The sequence below is a fragment of the Macrobrachium nipponense genome, chromosome 17 (genome assembly GCF_015104395.2).
Source record: "Macrobrachium nipponense isolate FS-2020 chromosome 17, ASM1510439v2, whole genome shotgun sequence".
NCBI classification, from domain to species: Eukaryota; Metazoa; Arthropoda; class Malacostraca; order Decapoda; family Palaemonidae; genus Macrobrachium; species Macrobrachium nipponense.
In genome coordinates this window covers 31624568-31641690 of record NC_087210.1, presented here as the reverse complement: position 1 = coordinate 31641690, position 17123 = coordinate 31624568, and the positions used below count along the sequence as shown (strand labels likewise).

General features: G+C 42.6%; 2 protein-coding genes across 2 annotated transcripts in view; one reads left to right on the top strand and one right to left on the bottom strand.

The window, feature by feature from the left end:
* The window catches only part of LOC135196100 (NBAS subunit of NRZ tethering complex-like), a 31880-nt gene extending 14828 nt beyond the window's left edge, over positions 1 to 17052 (top strand). Inside the window, exons 4-11 of the mRNA XM_064222556.1 lie at positions 9254 to 9412; positions 11803 to 11951; positions 12894 to 13082; positions 13302 to 13404; positions 14006 to 14194; positions 14667 to 14982; positions 15255 to 15333; positions 16827 to 17052. Of these exons, the coding sequence (XP_064078626.1) occupies positions 9254 to 9412; positions 11803 to 11951; positions 12894 to 13082; positions 13302 to 13404; positions 14006 to 14194; positions 14667 to 14982; positions 15255 to 15333; positions 16827 to 17052 (1410 nt within the window). The remainder of the gene's footprint in view (positions 1 to 9253; positions 9413 to 11802; positions 11952 to 12893; positions 13083 to 13301; positions 13405 to 14005; positions 14195 to 14666; positions 14983 to 15254; positions 15334 to 16826) is intronic.
* The window catches only part of LOC135196168 (NBAS subunit of NRZ tethering complex-like), a 668624-nt gene that overhangs the window by 619812 nt on the left and 31689 nt on the right, over positions 1 to 17123 (bottom strand). The window lies entirely within an intron of this gene.

Here is a 17123-nt window from a genome sequence, read left to right as displayed (position 1 = left end):
GAGCGTGCAGCCATCGCAGCAGCTAAGTTAAGTACTCAGTGTTTATTGCTAATTGGTTTTTTCCGGCCCTGAGCACGTATTTGCCGTTTTTTAGGTATAAATACGGTCTCTAGGTCGGAAGCATGGCAGCATGGTTCTGCCTCGTGGTGGGTCCGTTCTGGGTCGCCCATACCCAGAACTTCCCCTGGCTGTTGTACGCTCTATTTTTATTATCCGCTTTGTTTAGGGTAAGGTCTACACGGTTTTGTCATGCATGCATGTCTTTTACCTTATGTAGGCTTTTCCATCCAGACCCTAGCCACGGCTCTTAGTATCGGCCTCGGCTAGCTTTGAGTGGTAGACTTGCCTTCGGGTTAGTCGTACACTCCTGGATTTTTTCTCCTACTATTTTGTTTTCTTTCTTTCATTTTGTTATTCATATTGTATATTTATGTGATATTGTTAGGTTAGTTAGGCGTCTGGCTCGCTTAGCCTTGTCATGGCCCATTGGGCCTTTATGTTACCGCTTTTCAGCTCGGTTGCTTTCCTGATAGCATCTCTCTGATCAGTTGGTTATGTTCTAGGCTTAGTTGTTGTTCTTATCGCCCCGTGGTCACTATGTGATCACGAGGGCAGCCAGACGCCTGTCCATATCACCTTGCCCCCCTCCGCTCTTCCATAGGGTCGGGGGGGGGTGGCTAGGCCTGCCCATGCTCGCTCCGTCCATACCCGAGCCTGCCTCCCTCTCTCCCCCAGGCGGAGGGTAGAGGGACGGGACAGACCCAGACTGGAACTCGACCTCTCCGGCTTCTCTGTCCGGTCGGATGGTAAGGTGGGGGGGACTGGCCTTTCCCCTCCTCCATTACTACTCCGTCGCTCTGTTACTAGCCCGAGTCTGTATGCCCCTTGTCTCTTTCCCACCTTACTAGGGCTCCTTTACCACCGGAGACCTGGCATCCAGCGGAAAGGTGCTAGTCTACCCCACGGGGTGGACCGGAACATACAGTCGGTCCCTTCTAACCTCTCTGTTTCACTGAGTTATACTCTCCGCCACGCACTGGACTTAGTCCGGTACGTTCGAGCTTTTAGGTTTAAGATCTATTATGTTAAACTATTAAGTATCTTAAGTACCTTAAACCATTCCCCCTCCCTTCATGTTTCAACCGGTATACCTCCGGGATTTATAAGCCATTATTCAGGCGATTAAGGGAGGGGCTATGCCCAAATTTTTTCCGAGCTCCGGCATGCAACGGAGTTCTTCTGTCCCTTAGCCTGTAAGTGATATTCTTTAAGATACTCATGTGTCTTTCCACTTGACAGACCACCAACTGTGAGCATCCGGGATGCGCCGCCACACTTCAGGACCCATGTGGACACGAAGTTTGCCAGGTCCCATGCTCCATGCGCGACTCCGCACGGGGACATCCAGGTCTGGTACCATGAGACGTGTACCATATGTTACGATCTGGTGAGCAGCTTTTAGACGGGGTAAGTATACCATCTCCGGTAGCTGGTCCTCATCTGTTTTAGTGCTTAAGTTTTACATCAATCACTCTAACTTAAGGTAAATTCAAGGGGCCTTATAGCCCCTATAATTTTAAGTTATGCTTTAAGTTAGTTTTAGTTTTAAGTTTTAAGTTATTCTTAAATCTAATCAATACCCTCTCTTCCAGGCGCCGGCCGTGAGGGATACCGCACTGGCAACCCTGCGGGCCTGGGTCGGCGGTTTCGGGAAGAACGCCGCCAAGGGTATGCCCTACATCTGGAGAAAAGGTTGGCGGTACTAATCTTCCCCGGAGGCAAGGCGACAGGATACGTCGATCCAGTAGAGGCGGCCCCGACTAATCGCCGTTCATCCAGCAACAGCTGGGGCTGGGGGGCCCTCATTAACTGACAAGGCCAGGACATCTCCTCGGAAAGTCCGCGACGTTGGATATTAATGTGGAACCTATGGTAGGTGTAGACGACCTGTTGGTCGAGGTAGGTAAGGTGGACACCCAAGGGATACCCTTGGGTGCAACTGTTTTCTTCTACTCCTGCAACCTCTCCATCCTTCCAAGGCTTTACGGGTGACGAATTATATACTCCTCCTGACGCTTCAGTTAGGACCCAAGGTCAAGGGTCAAGCAGTGAAATCCTTGACAAAGACGTCGTCGTCGTCTAAGAAGACGGCTTCGGCGTCATCCTCCTCTCGTAAGTCTCCGGCTAGGAATCCCGGAGCAGAGAGATCTAAAGCTTCTGGGTCCGGCTCTAAGTCCTCGAGGAGTAAATCCTCCAGAGAGAGATCTCACACTCCGGCAGAGTCGTCAGTTCCGCTACCCTTGTTTCCAATTCAGAGCCACCCCTCCACCTCCGCAGCAGCTCCGGCTTTGGACTCCAATGCTGGTCTGTTACAACAGGTGGGCGACCTGGTTGGGTCTTTGAAAATTAGTATGGAAAACAAATGATCTCTCGGTGTCGGATAGGATTACTTCCCAAGACAGCATTCTAAAGCCGGACTGAGCCAAGCTCCTCTAGCCTCTCCTCCACCTTTCAATACAGGTGAGCCCAGCTTCCCCCGTATGACTCTCTACCTCCGTTCTCAATGAACAACCCTTGGAGAGTAGCGTCATACGCCCCCTTCCAAGACGGACTCATTTCTATCCCGGAATGTGGAACTCGGAGGATCGAGGACTTCGAGTTCTACCCGGAAGACCTTCAGCCTCCTGTTCATCGGTACGCAAGGCTCACCGCCTCAGCCATGACTCGGGATGATAAAGTACCAAAGGAGACAGTCCTCTATTCACGTGACCAGGCTCAGAGAGAAATGGCTCAGGTGTCTAGAGGACATGGATTGTTCCAATACGAAAATCCAACCTTTCAAGAGTCCGTTTACGATCTTTACGATGGATGAGAGTACCCTACCCGCTCCCTTCCCTGACAAGATCGCGACGTCTACCATTCCAGCGGCCCAGAAGGGGGACCCCATGCCTCAACTGAAGGAAGCAGATCCTACATTCTCCGTTACTTCCTTCAGCCGGAGAATTATGGGAAGACTTACCTAACACCTCTCAGCTGGCAAACTCAAACCGGACTGTGCTATGGAGCAGTTTGGTGAAAAGTTACCTAGGCTTCCAGATAGCCTGATTCAGGCTGAAGTTTGACGCCAAATCGCGGTTAGCCAGATCTATTAATTCCATGGCTATGACCGAGGTGGCTACCATAGCCTATGGCTCAGAACCGCTCTTCAAACTTATGACCAAATCTCTGACTCAACGGTACAGTCAGATATGTTTGAGTTTGCCACTGCTAGGACGAATTGTAGGAAGCATGTCCTACAAGAAGCAACTATTCGGCACGAGCCGAATAGGTTACTTGCGTCGAGCATCTGGGGGAGCAGACCTCTTTCCCAGAAGCGATGGTGAAGGAGGTTCAATCAGAGGCTACGAGGTTGAACCAGAGCCTTAAGGACCGTTGGGGTCTTATGGCCAAGAGGCGGCAAGATCTAGCAGCTAGAGGTAAGGGTCAAAGGACAAACCCAGACGTTTCCAGCCCTATCAGAAAAAGCAGCCACGCCTTTTCTCAGCAAGTTCCGGCTGTTCCCTTAGTGCAAACAGCCCAACCTTCCACTTCAAAGGCTCAATCACAGCCTATTTATGTTATCTCCCCTCAGCCTCAGCCCTCCACCTCTTACGCCCTCTCTCCAGCTTACAATCAATCCTTCGAGAGTCAAGCTTCACAGAAGTATGACCGCTCGGGTAAGGGAGGCAGAGGTAAGCGATCCTTTCGTGGAGAGGATCGGGAGGTCCCTTTAATAGGGGAAAAACATTTCAGAGGAGGCCGGGGAGGCTACCAGAACCAATGAGGAATTTCAGGTAGGAGGGAGGCTGTTTCACTTTCGCCATCGGTGGAACTTCAGCAAATGGGCTCACAGCATTGTGTCAAAAGGCCTGGGTTGGAGCTGGTTAACGAACCCCACCCCCACCCCCATCCAGACCTTTCCCGACCAACTTCCTTCCAAGGAACTGACGGAGTATGCGAGGATCTCCTTCAGAAAGGAGCTATAGCGAGAGTCAAAAGGTTAAAATTTCAAGGACGCTTGTTCAGCGTGCCAAAGAAAGGCTCACAAAAACAAAGAAGGGTAATCTTAGACTTTGTCCCGCTTAAACTTAGCCATTCGCTGCGACAAGTTTAAGATGCTCACGATCGCAGGTACGGACCTTACTTCCCCCCCCGTCGGGGCCGTCACCACCTCTATCGATCTTACAGCGCTTACTATCATATCCCTATTGCAAGACACTTCCGTCCGTATCTGGGCTTCAAGATAGGAGACCAGACATTCTCCTTCAAGTAGTTCCTTTCGGGCTCAACGTAGCACCCAGGGTGTTTACGAAGCTGGCAGAAGTAGTAGTTCAACAACTCAGATCGCAAGGGATTATGGTAGTAGCGTATCTCGACGATTGGTTGATCTGGGCTTCAACAGTCGAGGAATGCAACAGAGCAACACTGAAAGTGATTCAGTTCCTGGAATATCTAGGGCTCAAGATAAACAGGACCAAGTCAAGGACTCACTCCAGAGTCAAACTTTCAGTGGCTAGGCATTCAATGGAATCTATCCTCCATACTCTGTCGATTCCATCATCCAAGAGGAAGGAAATAGCGAAGTCAGTCAAGCAATTTCTGAGTCACAAACTGGCGTCAAGAAGATCTCAGGAAAGGATCCTGGGTTCTCTCCAGTTTGCATCAGTGACGAACATCCTAATGAAAGCCAAACTGAAAGACCTAACCAGAATCTGGCGCTCACGAGCAAATGTCAGGTCCAGGGACAAATTGTCCTCAGTCCCTCTGATTCTAAAGAATCGACTCCGGCCGTGGGCGAAAGTCAAGAACTTGTCGGTGTCAGTGCCCCTTCAGTTTCCTCCAGGTCCAGGGTTCACCATCCACACAGACGCTTCATTAAGCGGTTGGGGTTGGGGAGGATATTCCCAGTTCAAGAAGGTTCAAGGAACGTGGTCACCTCAGTTCCGTCAGTTCCAATATAAACGTACTGAGGCAATGGCAGTGTTCTTGACTCTAAAAGGTTACGTCCGCCAAAGTACTCCCACATAAAGCTAGTCCTGGACAGCGCAGTGGTAGTACATTGTGTAAACAGAGGAGGCTCCAAGTCACGTCATCTAAATCATGTCATGGTAGCCATCTTCTCCCTGGCGGACAAGTTCAGTTGGCATCTCTCCTCCACTCGTATAGCTGGAGTGAGAAACGTCAGAGCAGATGCTCTATCCCGATCAGTACCTCTAGAGTCGGAATGGTCACTGGACAACAGTTCGTTCCATTGGATTCTTCAGAGAGTTCCAGGTCTACAGGTGGATCTCTTCGCATCTCAAGCGAACCACAAACTCCCGTTGTTATGTGGCCCCAACCTGGACCCTCTGGCCTATGCCACGGACGCCCTGGCTCTAAACTGGAACAACTGGGAGAAGATTTATGTCTTTCCTCCAGTGAATCTTCATGAAAGTGTTAAACAAACTCAGGACATTCAAGGGTCAAGTGGCTCTAGTAGCCCCAGACTGGCCGAAGAGCATTGGTACCCTCTCATTCTGGAACTGGGTCTTCGCCCTCTTCGGATCCCCAATCCCAGGCTTTCCCAGTCAGTACAAACGAAGACTGTGTTCGCTTCCTCAGGGATTCTCAAAACCCTAACTTTATGGATTTCATGAAGTTTGCAGCGAAAAGGGATGCGAATATTGACCCTCAGAATATTCTCTTCTTGGAATCCGATAAAAGAGATTCAACTTTGAGACAGTATGATGCTGCTGTCAAAAAGTTAGCAACCTTCCTGAAAGAATCAGATATTAGAATCATGACAATCAATTCAGCTATATCCTTTTTCAGATCCTTATTTGAAAAAGGCTTAGCAGCTAGCACAATTACGACAAACAAGTCAGCCTTGAAAAAGATTTTTCAATTTGGGTTCAACATAGACTTGACAGATTCCTACTTCTCGTCTATTCCCAAGGCGTGTGCTAGACTTAGACCTTCTGTAAGGCCTACGTCAGTATCATGGTTCTTAAACGATGTTCTAAAGCTGGCTTCAGAAACCAATAATGACACATGCTCGTGTTATAATGCTCTTAAGAAAAACCCTATTTTTATTAAGCTTGGCCTCAGGAGCTAGAATTTCAGAACTGTCGGCTTTATCCAGGGATCCGGATCATATTCAGTTCCTTCCCACAGGGGAAGTGCTACTTTCTCCGGAACGTAGCTTTATAGCTAAGAATGAAGATCCTTTGATTGAGGTGGGAAACCATGGAAGGTACTACCCCTTCCACAAGATGTATCTCTTTGCCCAGTTTCAGCCTTACGAGCCTTTCTATCTAGGACCTCCTCATCCTCATCGGGTCCTCTCTTTAAGAGAGAAAAAGGTGGCACTTTATCTATTAAAGGCATCAGGCAACAAAACCTGTACTTCATTAAACAAGCCAATCCTGACTCTTTCCCAAAAGCACATGATGTCAGGGCAGTAGCCACCTCAATTAACTATTTCCAACATATGAACTTCGATGAGTTGAAAAAGTATACTGGATGGAAATCGCCGACAGTGTTCAAACGTCATTACTTAAAGTCCTTGGAAGCTCTGAAATTTCAGCAGTTGCAGCGGGAACATAGTTTCCCTGACTCTGACTAATCCTTAGTAGAAGATCCAGTCCTCCTTTCTACCTGCCTCACCCAACAGTTCGTCTATTCCTGCCTTGTTCATTTACGGTCACCTTGTGTCTTAGCTGCTTTTATCATGATGTAGTGGGTGTCCCTTATTTTTTTTTTGCTAGGGACACTCACATTTGATGATGGTTATTGATCTCGTGGATGTCATCTCCTTATTTTTATGCTAGGAGATACATCTTATTATAATGATTACGGGTTTTGTATATTAAGTCATATACATTCCTTTATATTTTATTATTGTTGAGTTTGTTTTATTCAACTTTTATGTTAATTGCTTTAGAATATTTTGATACATAGCTTTACACAGATACCATTTTTGTACATATATGATATATTTCTCCTGTATATATGTATATTACCTTAAGTTAAGAAATATTATTAGAATTAAGTATAAATTAAGTAATATTTCTATTTTGTATCACTGTGTATATGTATCTTTATTAGCAATTATATTGATTTAATTTTATTTTATCTTTTATTTGAGACCTCTCTGTATTTTATTGAATTTCTTTACAATCTTGTGCTATTTCTCTGGTACGATTTCGCGCAGCGACACGAGCTGAGCCCAGAAAAGGGATTTTGACGTAAGGAAAAATCTATTTCTGGGCGATTGGCTCGTGTCGCCAGCGAAATCCCGCCCTACCCATCCCATCGCCAAGATTGTCTGCTAACTTCAGGATGGCCACCAGAGGCGCAGCAGTCGGCAGCATGGGATGGAGTAGTAGTAGTAGGTGCTGCCCACTCTGTGGGTCGGCTCTCCTCTTGGGGGATTTTGTAGTGGGAGAATTCTATTGGCATTTGGCTCGTGGTAGTGGTCTCACTCGCCATAGTATTCATACCGACACTCTTTCTGGGAGAGTGAGCGAGTCAGTTATAATGGACCTTTTTCTTTATTTATTTATTCTCTGGTATGTGTTAGTACATTTACCCTAGAAATAATAGATTAAAGGATATTTCGCTGGCGACACGAGCCAATCGGCCAGAAATAGATTTTTCCTTACGTCAAAATCCCTTATTAGTCCTATTCTACATAGCGTCGTTTATAACGTAACTACGGTAATTGTTTACTATCGTACGATGGTTGAAATACAAGCAAATGGATGTTGCTCTTATCCAATTCGGTTGTACTTGACAAAAAAGTATGGAGTTCCCAAAGTCCAGGAACGTAACCCCCCCTTATTACTGTTATTTCTTATGGGAAAAATATATTTAAATAACACGTTTTTGATTAACACGAGCTCTCCAGGAACGTAAACCTCGCATTAATTGAGAGGTGACTGTATTTGATTAGGCTATTGCATGAGAACTAGCTTCATGTGTTCTACCTTTATTGAAGGTAAACATTCATGATGTGAGCAGCAGTTGTAACTTCATTTAGTGTTATGTCAATTTGTTGCTTCAGGATAGGATTGATATAGCACAGTAGAAGTGCAATTGGGTCTTTACCCACTCACTACCTTAAGTATACAGAATCATGTCTAAAAACAGTAAAGCCCTTAATCCACTACTAGTAGTGGGTAGTCTTTTCTTGAACCGAAGAAAGAGCAATCCTTTAGGCTCTGTTGTTTAAATCCTGGTTTTTAATATTTTGGGGAGTATGCATGTTCAAATTTTGTAAAGGAATGTATATCTATATGATAAAGGTATTTATTTTAAGTGAATGTCATTTTATATGGCTTTTGGACCCAGGCACAGTGGCCCCCTCAATCTGCCTCTGTTTCATTTTGGCTGAATTGAAGTGGTTTTCTCTGCAAGGTTGCTCTTTGCTGCACATATAAGAGAGCCTTGCTCCCTGAATGGAATCCAACTTCTGGTGGTAGTAAAATCCAGAAAGGATTCTAGATCTTGTAAGAATGTTTTGGGTTTCATGTAAGAAAGCTTTAGTTCGATTGGCTGAGCAGATTTTTGTCTAGCTGCGCTACCCACCGTCATCTTCTTAATGTGGGAATCATGTAACTTTAAGAATAGGTAAGATTCATCTTAAATAATGTAAATTTTCATAATAAAATTTATAATTTGTATACTTACCTATTGTTAAAGTAGACCCCACCCAGCCCCCCACAACTTAGTGGGCTGTCAATGAGAATTCTAATGAGCTAAAACATGTCAAAAACACACCTGTGGATAACAGGTAAACTAGACAGTCATCTGGGCAGCCATTCGATTTTTTGTTTGAATGCCGACTCGCCTAATCAGCACGGAGATATAGCTAACTTAACAGTAGGTAAGTTTCCAAATACGTATAGTAAATTTTATTATGAAAATTTATAATAAAATAAAAATAGAATAAGTACTGTCATCTTGTATCAAACAAAAACTGTTTTTCTAAGTGAATCACATTCATGGTGTGTGTTGATATGAGGAGAATATTGTACTGATTAAATAACAGTTTATCTTGTACAGAGAAAATGCCAAAGTTTGAGTGCATAAATATCTGGCCTTACTGTTATATGTACTAAAAGAATTTGCTTTTCAGTTTAGTTTGCCTCTGAATAGTGGATATGATTCAATTGAATTTCATTTCTTCTGTGGTTAACTTGTGATTAATGATGACTTTTTATCTTCTAAACAGAGTACACCAGAGACATATATTCAGAACATTCGCAGGTGGCTTATCCCATTTCTTACTCGGTGTGAAAAATGGAAACCTGGAAGTGCAAAGAAACTGCTGCATGATTATATTGTAACTACTGCAAAAGAGGATCTTGGCCTTCCTTTGAAGATTTTACAGGCAAGAAATTTATCATGTTTGTTGTGGCATTGAGTGGAATCATAGTGACATATTTTTTAATTGTTTATTTTTTAAAATTAAATTTACCTGTTACATATTGTTTTTATTTTATAATTTCATTGCAAGTTGCAAAAATAGTTTCTTTTGAGTTATCAGTTATAAAACTTCTGGTATATGTACTGTACTTATAAATGTCTTGTCAGTGAAAAAAATCAGGTAAACTTTTACCAGGCTGATATTAAGCTAGCTCTTTATAACAGAATAGTTGCTTAGCCAAAGAAACTTATATGAGAAATTGTAGCAAATTTATATGTTTTATGCCAATGTCTACAACAGAGGTGATAAGGAAGCAGACTCCAGCTTTGTTTACCTCATAGTGAGTTGCCCTGTCATTATTGTAGATTTATGCAATAAAGTTATACATATCTCCAAAAAATGTTCACTGTATGAACTGGCAGAAATGGGTATATTTCTGGCAGGGGGTTGCCAGAGGACATTGCCAAAACCTGGATGATGGTGTTGTCACTTGACTGAGGAGCCATCTGGAAACTTTCTGCTTTGGACATTTAAGCGCATGAGACTTTCAGATTTGCTGGACTCGTTCTTGTTTGTATTGTAGGGAGTATGGTTAATGACCCCATGATCAAACTGGCTTATATTTCAACCAGAACAGTGATGTTTGACATGGGCAGTGTGTCATCTTTGCTCACTGAGGACTCAATAGCCAATAGGAAAAGTAAATGCCCAGAGTTACTCCAACAGAAAAGTGAGCTTTAGATGATGACTGAGATGCTTTCCACACATTGTCATTCCTCTATCCTCAAGGGGTTAACATTGAAGAGTAAGTAGTCCCCTTGGTAAAGGAGCTAGCCTTCCATCAATGGGGTTTGTCACCAAAAATTCTTGAGTTCATGGTATCATGGCTGGTAAAGGGGAACCAGGGGTGTTCCAGGTTGTCATGGTTGTTGATTGACTTCGCTTTCTGGAGACAATCCTAGCTCTAATTGCAGTTATTTTACTTTGGTTTGTACATACTATATTAAAAACCCTGAGAGGTTCCAGGCCTTTGAGAGCAGGGTTAGGTGAGTGTTGCAGAAATAAGTGATAGAGCTCATCACTCACCCAGTTTGGTATCGAGGAAGGATGGTGGCCAATAATCAACCTCAGCCTACAGAACAAGTTTGTCCCCAACCCCCTTCAGGAAGGACAGTGTTGAGTCAGTTTGCAGAATCATCAGGTAGTTGATTTCCTGGGATCCTATCTGTTTGAATACAGTTCTTGACTTGTTTCTTCCCAATTTGCTCGAATACAGTACTTGACTTCTATCTTCCCAATTTGCTCTTGTAATGCATTTTGGGCATCTCTTGCTCTGTGTATACTGTATACTTTGTAATCATATTTTCTGACATAATAGTTTTGTTCAGTATTCAGAACCAAGTCGACATTGTACCTTTCCCACAACACCTGTAGCTAATTTATTGTCCATAATTTTTCCTTGACTTCCTTTCTTATTACCTTAACCTTTGTTTTGCGTACACTGATTTTCAGTCCTCTCTTTTTCATTTTGCTCTTCCATATTTTAAACATTTCTAATACGTAAGTCATCCTCATATTCAGCTGTTACCACTAGATTATCTGCATATAGCAGCTCCCAGTAACTCCTTTTTTGCTATTTTTGTAACTTCATTCATTATGTACTATAATAAATAACAATGGTCAACAGGCTGATCCATGTTGGACAAAAATATTCATATCAGATTTTTTCTGAACCCCTAACACTGTTCTTTTTTATACAAATCCATCACTCACGTAGAGTTCATCCTCCCAACCCCACTGTTCATGCACTTTATTTCTACTTAACAAAAAAGTGAGGAATGTGGATGAGGGGTACATGAAGGTCCATGTGGCAATGCTGAGACTACCATTCTTCTGCTGTCTGTTAGTTAGAAGATTGTGGAGTTTTGGAACAGACTATAATTGTAAATGAGAGATTGATGGGTTTTTAGGAAAAGCTAAGTGTCCTCTTATAAAAACTAGCATGAAATTCTCAGAATCTTGAATTTACAGATTTGTTGTTCAGGTAGGTTTTTGGTCTTATCCAATTATAATGGAAATGGGCAGGATACCAAAATAAATGAAAGGAAATGGTTGTAAGAATGCTATCTTTTGGAAAATCCCAAGTGAACATAGAAATGTTCTGTTGATACAGGCATCTTACTTCAGTGAGTAGCTACATGCACTTAACACTTACTGTTCAGACTAAAAGATTTGATAAATTTTGGTAAGTTGAGAGGCTTTTATGTTTAAATTATTGTTAGCAAAATTTATAATATAATATGTTGCAATTGAGTTTTTATGCATATTTCAATTAGCTTTTTCTTGAACTCCAGCATTCACGACCAGATCAACAAGCTCCAATTATATCATCTCCTGAAGAAATGATGACAATTGCATTGGAATGTGTGTATACTTGTGAAAAAGAAAACCAACTTATGCGAGCTTTTGCCATTTTTGAATGTCTTCCAGTGAGGGAATCAGGGTATGTGTTCATGTAAACATTTAACTGTATTTAAAGCATTTTTAGTTATTCTTTGTGACTGTTTAAAGCAGTTACTTGTATTTATAATAGAAAGTAATTACTGTACTGTTCACCCATATCCAAGTGCAACCTTGTATTACAAGGCTGTCCAGCTATATATTATTTTGATAACAGTTTGTAGAAATTGATAAGCAGTTACAAAGGTACTTTGTGAGAAATCTCATCACATGTGCTGTTTACTTTTGCTGTACCAGTAATTATTTTTAATGAGTGCTTATTACTAATTGCATGCATAGTTGTCTTTTTATCATCCTAAGTATTCTTATAAATGATTTTTATAGAAGAATTTAGATTCATAAAATTGTAACTAAGAATGAGCAAAATAGACCCATAATTAGCATCCATAAATAAATGTAGTTTTCAATTTTGAGAGATATTGTTAAAACAAAATTTTAGTAATATAAAATTTTTTTATTAACAGTAACATTGTTGTTGTTATAGTATAATTGCAAATCAGTCAATGTATTTATTGTAAATAGCAACAGTGCTTTTAATGAGATGATCATGTGATAATTTAGTACTATTATAGGGTATTTGATCACCTACTTTTAAATGAAGCCTAAAGCAGTTTGAAGCATTTTTATGTCTTTTGTATATGTTGCAAATTCATACATTTTCTTGTTTAATTGCAAGATTTAGTAATATTCTTTCTGTTGTCCACAGGCTGAATAATGAAATATAGAAGTAGTGAAAGCCACTTTATTTTTATTTTTATAGAGTTTGACCAAAGACCTAAAAAGAAGCCCAAGTTATTTATTAATATTCACTCTTATGCATTAACATACAGTGCTCTTTAGGTAACAATATAATTTTAGGTAACGATATAATTTTGAGTAAATGACAATCATTACTTGAAAGTGTAATTTCTTTATCTCTTAACAGGAAGGGTACATCAGAGAATCTAACCAAGTTACATGATTTAGCAGATGCAATGGAAGCCCACTTAACAGCTGCTGAGCTTCTCAGCAACTATGGAGTCTGTGTCACCCCCTGTCAACTCAGACAATTACAATCTGATAGGGATAAAGTACGAGAAATACTAACAAAGTTAACCAGAGCAGCTGCAAGAAGGTGCTTAAGGAATTTTAAAATTTTTTCTCAAATGGTAGCATATTAAAGCTTTTATTGTATATATTGTACTTCCATCTAGATCTTTCCCTAAGTGGTAGGATGCCTGGGAGTAAGAATGTTTATAGTGATGTAGTTATAAATTTACCTGAAATATAAGATATTCTTTGAAATTTACAAAGGATTGTAGTATATTTGTACATTTGAATTTATTTTGTTCAGAGAACCAAGGTTGACTGACAGTGATTGGCGAAAGCTGCTTTATGATATGCTAGAGTTACAGCAAAAAGTCTTCACATGTGTAGAACCTCTAGTATGTTTTGAGGTAAGTGCAATGAATAATCTTGTTAATATTTATGTTGTGTTTCATATTTCATTATTTCTTGAGGCCAGACATAAGGGAAACCATTCACTTGTGGAAATAAATTTCTTGCGGAAAACAATACTAATTTTATAGGCATACTTTATTAAAATAATGGCTACTTCAGCAGATTACATTGTAGAGATTCTTCTGTATTTTCCAAATAGCAGCTTTTTCCGTGCTACTTAAACAGGCTAGTAGAGCGCCTATAGAGGTCATGATCAAATGCAGTGTCAAAATTGGTGTATATGTTTGAATTTTACAGATAAACTGTGATATCATAGTCATCAAAGTCATTAACAATATTCTCTCTCTCTCTCTCTCTCTCTCTCTCTCTCTCTCTCTCTCTCTCTCTCTCTCTCTCAGCAAGCTTTTGTCTGGAGCTGCCAGACATCCTCTAGGCTAGGAAGCTGAGGGTGGACTGCTTTTGGTATGGTGTCCATCCTCCTTATATTTGGGGGCGTCAGCAGGGGTTCTGCCCCATGCTGATCTCCTATTGGCTGGTGGCGGTGAGTCTTTGTTTTCATTGGTGGCTTGAGCCAGGTCTCAAGCTACTTTCACTAAGTTGATGGTTGCGAAGCTGCAGCCTCTGCAGCTGTCTAGACCTCCTGAGCTGCGTGGTAATGTTGTTGGAGGTTGTGTTACGCTGCGGGACGTCACAGCTAATATGATCGTCGTTGCCTGCAGGAGTATCTTGTTCAGGGGTGTCATCTTCCGTAGAGTTGTCATGTTGGTGGCAGGTCTTCTCATACTAGTAAGGAGGAGAAATTCTTCCTGCGTCGTATTCAGTGTTGGTTTTATTTGCTGGATAAGAAGTGCGTCCAGCAGACGTGACTGACAGGCATCAGGGGCCTTCCTGATGATCTTATTGTTCTGGATGATCACATCCCGGGAGATGGCTTCTTGATGTCGTCTGTCAGGCCAACGGAGTCATCAGTGCAGTGAATGCTTCGACAAACACTCTCCACCTCCTGCCCATACAAGGAGACTGCAGCCTGGGTTATTTATATGGTAACATAAAAACCCACAAACAAGGAAACCCCCTTCAGCCGAATCATCAGCCAGATGCCCACCGCCTAACGTATGCCCTTGGCAAAACGCCTTAATCAAATTTTGACCCCCTACGTTGTCAGTAGAATTCCTAGAAGTCATCAAGGACGCCCCTGGCACCGGGATTATCGCCTCGCTAGACGTGGAGTCCCTATTTACGAACATGCCTGTCGAAGGAAACCATTGACATCATCCTTGAGCGTGTCTACAGGAGTCAGTCGACAGCGCCCCTCAACATACCCGAAGCCTTGCTCCGTATGCTGCTGGAGATCTGCACCAAGAAGGCCCCCTTCTCCACCCACCGTGGCCAGATGTACCCCCAGAAGGATGGCGTAGCAATGGGCTCCCCACTGGGGGTCCTCTTCGCTAACTTTTACATGGACACCGTGGAGGAACGAGTCTTTGCCAGGATGCAGCAACCTCTCAGATATAGGTGTGACATCGACGATATCTTTGTTCAAGTCGATGCCGAGGATGAGGTAGAAGCCCTCCGTCAGGCATTTCAGCAATGCAGTGCTGAATTACACAATTGAATACAGCACTGATGATCGGCTCCCTTTCCTCGACGTCCTTGTGAGTAAGACGGAAGACGGCCTCCATACTTCTTTCTACACAAAGAAGACCAACCTCGGACTTTGCCTCAACGGTGACAGTGAGTGCCCCGCCAGATTCAAGAGCACGACACCAAGCAAATTGACCTAATTATATATTACCAGAATTGGAGGACGTGCCACCTAATTATGAAAAATAACCTCTCCCCGCAGGTACAAGACCCCCTGAAGCAGATGTATGTGGCATACCAATACACATGCCCACTCCGCGGTTGCAGCGGTGCCTACATTGGTATGACTAGCATGGGACTGTCGAAGAGACTCTCCTGCCATGCCCAAGAGGGGGCCATTAAGAACCACGCCCGTACCAAGCATCAATAGGCCATCTCCTGGGATGTGATCATCCAGAACACTAAGATCATCGGGAAGGCCCCTGATGCCCGTCAATTATGCCTGCTGGACGCACTTCTCATCCAGCAAATAAAATCAACACTGAATACGGCACAGGAAGAATTTCTCCTCCCTACAAGTATGAGAAGACCTGCCACCAACAACGACAACTCTATGGAAGATGATGCCTCTGAATGAGATACTCCTGCAGGCAACGAAGATCATATTAGCCGTGATGTCCCGCAGTGTAACGCAATGTCCAACAACGTTACCACGCAGCTCAGGAGGCTGCAGAGGCTGCAGCTTCGCAACCATCAACTCGGCGAAAGTAGCTTGAGACCTGGCTCAAACCACCAATGAAAACGAAGACTCACCGCCACCAGCCAATAGGAGATCAGCATGGGGCAGACCCCCTGCTGACGCCCCCAAATATAGGGAGGACGGACACCACACCAAAAGCGGTCCACCCTCAGCTTCCTAGCCTAGTGGATGTCTGGCAGCTCAAGACGAAAACTCGCTTGAGAGAGAGAGAGAGAGAGAGAGAGAGAGAGAGCTATGATATCATAGTTTATCTGTAAAATTCAAATACAGTGTAACCTCAGGATACAAAGTTAATCCGTTCCGAGGAGGCCTTCGTAACCTGAGTTTTTCGTATCCTGAGCCGCATTTTACATGTAAATTGCCTAATTCGTTCCAAGCCCTACAAAAACACCCCAGTAAATTTTATATAAAGCTAAATTGACCAATAAACAATGAAATACAACAATTTGCACCATTCAATACCTAACTTAAACTACATATACTACTAATATGTACTACATACCTGTAAATAAAGTGTATTAGTGTACATGGTATACAAGAAATACTGTACGTACATACGTACATATGTAGTAAAATGTGGAACCTTACCTTTCGAGTGAGGCGATCTCCGAAAGTGGCAACAGAGGAGGAGGACAAATGGCAGAAAACATGAACACTTAACTTTATGAAACACATTAAAATATGGCAGAAAACATTAACACTTAAATTTACAAAAAACTTAAAATTAAATTTCTACTTTTTTTCTTTTTTTATTTTTACATTTAAATTTTTTTTTATACTTTACATTTTTTAGAAAACTTCAATTTCTTCACCACTTTCAACTTTGTTTTTTTAAAGTGTCACTTGGATCTTCCTGTTTGCTTATTCCTACTAAAGGCCTCATTAAAAAATAACTATCCAAGGAAGATTGCTTCTGCCTGCTTATCACAATGTTCCTGAAACGACTCAGGCAAATGTCATCGAACTAAGCAAGCATACGACCTGTGTAAGCCTTTTCGGGGTGTGTCTTTTCTACAAATGATTGCACCTTATGAAAAGCAGCTAGAGCATCCTTAATTTCTGCCATTGTCATAGGATCTTCCTCCTCCTCCTCGCTGCTGCTAGAGAACTCTTCCTGAACGACATTATGTTACATGGCCTCCAAGTCCTCCAGGTCATCCGTCGTAAGCTCCTCTTGGTGCTCCTCAAGAAGGTCATTGATGTCGTCCTCGTCAACGACCAGCCCCACGGACTTGCCGAGTACAATGATCTCGTCGAGATCTGGTTGCAAAACAGTTTCAGGATCGTCCACTGTTTCTGAATCTGCATCAGCTTCGCCCACGTCGAATCCCTCGAAGTCTTGGGCTGATATGGCATCAGGCCAGAGTTTCC